The sequence below is a fragment of the Mus caroli genome, chromosome 9 (genome assembly GCF_900094665.2).
Source record: "Mus caroli chromosome 9, CAROLI_EIJ_v1.1, whole genome shotgun sequence".
Classification (NCBI taxonomy): Eukaryota; Metazoa; Chordata; class Mammalia; order Rodentia; family Muridae; genus Mus; species Mus caroli.
Genome location: NC_034578.1, coordinates 104,319,154 through 104,322,842, shown reverse-complemented (window position 1 = coordinate 104,322,842; position 3,689 = coordinate 104,319,154). Strand labels below are relative to the sequence as shown.

Genomic DNA, 3,689 nt, shown 5'->3' with positions numbered 1-3,689 from the left:
AATGCAAACACAAGTGTATCCCTTAAACACAGAAGCCTGGGGTGCCCATGGGATGGGAAGGGAACAGACTGAAGCAGACACAGACAGATGGTGTGGTCTGGGCTTGTGCAGAGCATTGATGGCTGCCTGCCATGAGCTAAGTACGACCACTACATCTCTCAAGCTGTGGCCAAGCACAAAGGAAAACAGAGCCTGATGTGGAGAGACACAGCTTGGTCCTCACGGATGACCACAGTGTATACGGAAGAAGATGAAACCCAAACACACAAGCTGTGCTGGGAGGACACAGCCGAGCTCTCTCTGGGCACACACACACGCCCTGCGCCTTGTGTGGCAGACACAGAGCCACAGCTTATACACAATGTGGGTACTCCCATAACCTGGTGCCCACCCCGAGGACCTGTGGGTTCAAGTACACCCCCAGAGCCAAGCAGCTGAGGCCACTGAGCCCCACCCAAGGCTGAGGATGGGGGGAGGAGGGAGGACAGAGTGGAGTAGGGAGTCCTATCTAAAATAGGAGTCCTCAAACTCTCTGGCTCAATGCACAGCCACTATCTTGAGAGGCCAGAGGGGCCAGGCGCTCTCCAGGGAATGGACTGAAGTTCCTCCCCCGCCCCCTCCCCTCCACATACCTACCTGGACTCTGGCTCAGGACACATTTCCTCATTCCACTGGATTTTCCTCAGCACGTCCGAGCAGCAGTATTGATTGGCACAGGAACCACAACAGAAATCAGGACAGAACACTGGGATGGAATTGTCTTCACCAAAGGGCCTGCACAGCTCACCATGGGCTGAAGCATAGAGAGACAGGCTTGTTCTCCTCTGTCCCATAGGTCAGGTCCCATCCACACCCCAGGCAATGGCAGAGATTTCCCCTGTGCAGCCACCAGGCACAAGCATGCTTTAGGTCACTTCAGGGGACCACCCTCCTACTAAGCCTTTGCCCTGTCCTCTGGGCCACAGCAAGGTACCCTGCATCCCTTGGCAGTCAGATGGTTTCCTGGCCGAAGCCTGACTTGGCTAAGAGTAAATCTGATTGGGCTACTTACTGTTCTCAGAATCCCCTATTTTTAAATCAAGGACCCCCCCCCCAAGGCAGAGTGTCCATTGCAAAGGCCCTCGGCGATTACCCCTTCTGCCTCACCTCTCTTGCCTGTCCCTCACCTGAGACTCCACTCTTCCTTCAAGGCCTTATTCCTGGCCACCTCCCAGAAGCTGCCAAGCCCAGAAAGTGTACAAACAAACACAAACACACCCGAGCAACTTTAGCCACAGGACTGTACAATATTTAATCCTCATGACCTGCATAGCAGCCTTACCTGTCGGGCACAAATGCAAAGAGAGAGAGGCCTGAACCTTAGCCTCTACCAACTGGCTGAATCCTAACCAATTCACAATAACACTCCCCACACAAGACTCCATAAAGCACTCATCCCTGGGCTAGGCGTGTGGTGGTATAAGAAAATGTGGCACTGTGTGAGACCCTTGCACGTAGACTCGCAGTCCAAGAACAAGCAAGCAAATCCCAATAAGCAAGGTCACATTGAGAGACGGGCGCCAGCACGGGGTACCAACAAGCTTTACACACTCTGGGAAGATGCCACACACCGTGTCCTTAGGTTACACTAGCAAACCTGAAACCCACACACAGGAGAACCCCACGTGAAAGACCCTCATCAAGGCTCATGCAGGACAGTCCCTTAAGTATCGGTCGGGAAGCAGTCCTGAGCCAGCACGGGAACCCTGCCTGGTCAGAGAGCCCAGCCAGATCAGTCAGTAGATAGACCATGTGCCTTGGGGCTACTAGAATGAGGCCCAGGGGGAAAAGTGCTATGACAGGCTGTGAAAAGTTAACTTGGAGGTAAAGAGGGCTACATTTTTTTGTTGTTTTGGGCAGAACCTTGCTATGAAATGGGTCTATCTGACCACTGCAGGCCCAGCTCAGCCTGCTCACCACCTGAAAGTGAGCCAGGCTGCGATTCGGAGGCTGAACAGCCCACACCAGTGAGACTTCTTGCTTTCTGTTTAGGGTAGGGTCTCACTATATAGCCCTAGTTTGCCTGGAAACTCACAGCCTAGACCAGACCGGCCTCAAATTCACAGAGCTCCTCCTGCCTCTGCCTTTGGAGTGTTGAGATTAAAGACAGGTGGCATCTACTGATGTCCACACCAGTGGGTCTTTAAGGCTGAGACCCTCCAGACACAGAACAAAACTCTCTATAGTCTGACTTGTCCCGCTCTCCCAGAGCCTCACTCCGGGGATGGGCTGACTCCCGTTCTCATTTCCAAATTCACATCAGCCCTCAGGAAACAGCCCTTTTCCTTCAGGAAGCCACCCATCACAACAGAATCAGTTTCCCATGGCCAAGCGGGGGACTGTTCCAATACACACCCGAATAGGCCCCCAGCCTGCCCTCCCAAGCCCAAGTGAGTCATCCCTCTAATGATGAAAAGGGAAAGAGGTGTCTCCTCCCCAAGCCAGCCTTAGGGCCCAGCTTCTCCAGGAATACAGGTCTGTAGAGACAGCAGGCGTGGGGCTCCCAGCCAGGAAACAAGCTGAGAGGGAAAGCCTTTGCTGGAAGGGCCAGACTGCCTTTGAGCCTGAAGCTAACCCCAGGCGGGAGTCCTGCTCCAGCCCCTGGAACAGGTAGGGATTTCACACCGTGAAGGACACAACAAAGGTAGTCAGTATCAGCTCAGGAGGGAAGAGGTGACCAGATGAAGTCAGTGGTGGGGTTCACAGACGCCCCCCTGGTTTTCAGGGCGTCAAGTCGGAGCACTCCAAGGCTGGTCCTGTCTGGCTCATTCCAGAGACAGCTAGGGGAAGTGTCTGACCCGACCCGGTCCCTAGGGAGCACACACCGCCCCCTCCTCCCAGGCTCACCACCCGGAGGCGGCGGCAGCAACAACAGCAGCAGCAATAGGGTCCACGGAGAGGGCGCCGGCGCAGCCATGGCGGGACAGACCAACGGACGAACAGACGGACCAAGCCCAAGACCACAGTGCCGCCGCAACCTCTGAGACCAGCGCGGCCCTAGCCTCCTTGCCCCGCCCCGGCCGGTTTCCGGAACCCCCGCCCGAGAGGGGAGGAGGTGGGAGGGAGGGGGAAGAAGTGGGAGGGAAGAGAAGGGAAGCGGCCGCCCCTCCCAGCTTGGCCATGGGAGTCTCTCCAGCACCGGTCCACGAAAATTTGAGACAGGTTTCCCAGAAGCAGGAGGAGGGGGCTGGTGCATCCAAGTTGCCCTCTGCTCACTGATACTTTTGCGGAAAGACCCCCTTGCAGTTGACTTAGGTGCTAGAAAAGGATCTCTGTGGCAACGTTATCCTAACACTTGAGCGCCAGTAGTGTACAGCTGGTGCGCGCCTCCAATTTGCCCTCAGGGAAGCTGCGATTTTCTTGCTGGCTCCTTGGAGCCTCACACAGATTCACGGGAGGAGGATCCCGCGACTTGAAGCAAGGAATGGTGCTCAACAAAGTCAAGTCCCTTTTAGCAGATTTCCAGGACCTCAGTCTGAGGAATGTCACTCCCCAGTGACCAAGACCACCTTCAGGTAACTGCTCACCCTGGCTCAGGGATCCAATCCTGAGTTAAGAACTAACAGCTCCCAGGGTACACACAGGACGCCTCCGGAGGGAATTCTAACAGGCTGCCCCTTCCCCTCAATGTGGGACAAAGTTCCTAACAA

General features: G+C 55.3%; 1 protein-coding gene across 2 annotated transcripts in view; it reads right to left on the bottom strand.

The window, feature by feature from the left end:
* The window catches only part of Shisa5 (shisa family member 5), a 17,571-nt gene extending 14,497 nt beyond the window's left edge, over nt 1-3,074 (bottom strand). For both annotated transcript variants that reach the window (XM_021171351.1, XM_021171352.1), the window contains exons 1-2: nt 2,887-3,074; nt 637-793 (exon numbers count right to left, since the gene is read on the bottom strand). In XM_021171351.1, the coding sequence (XP_021027010.1) occupies nt 637-793; nt 2,887-2,956 (227 nt within the window). In that variant the 5' untranslated portion in view covers nt 2,957-3,074. The remainder of the gene's footprint in view (nt 1-636; nt 794-2,886) is intronic.
* Nucleotides 3,075-3,689: the final 615 nt, after the last annotated feature.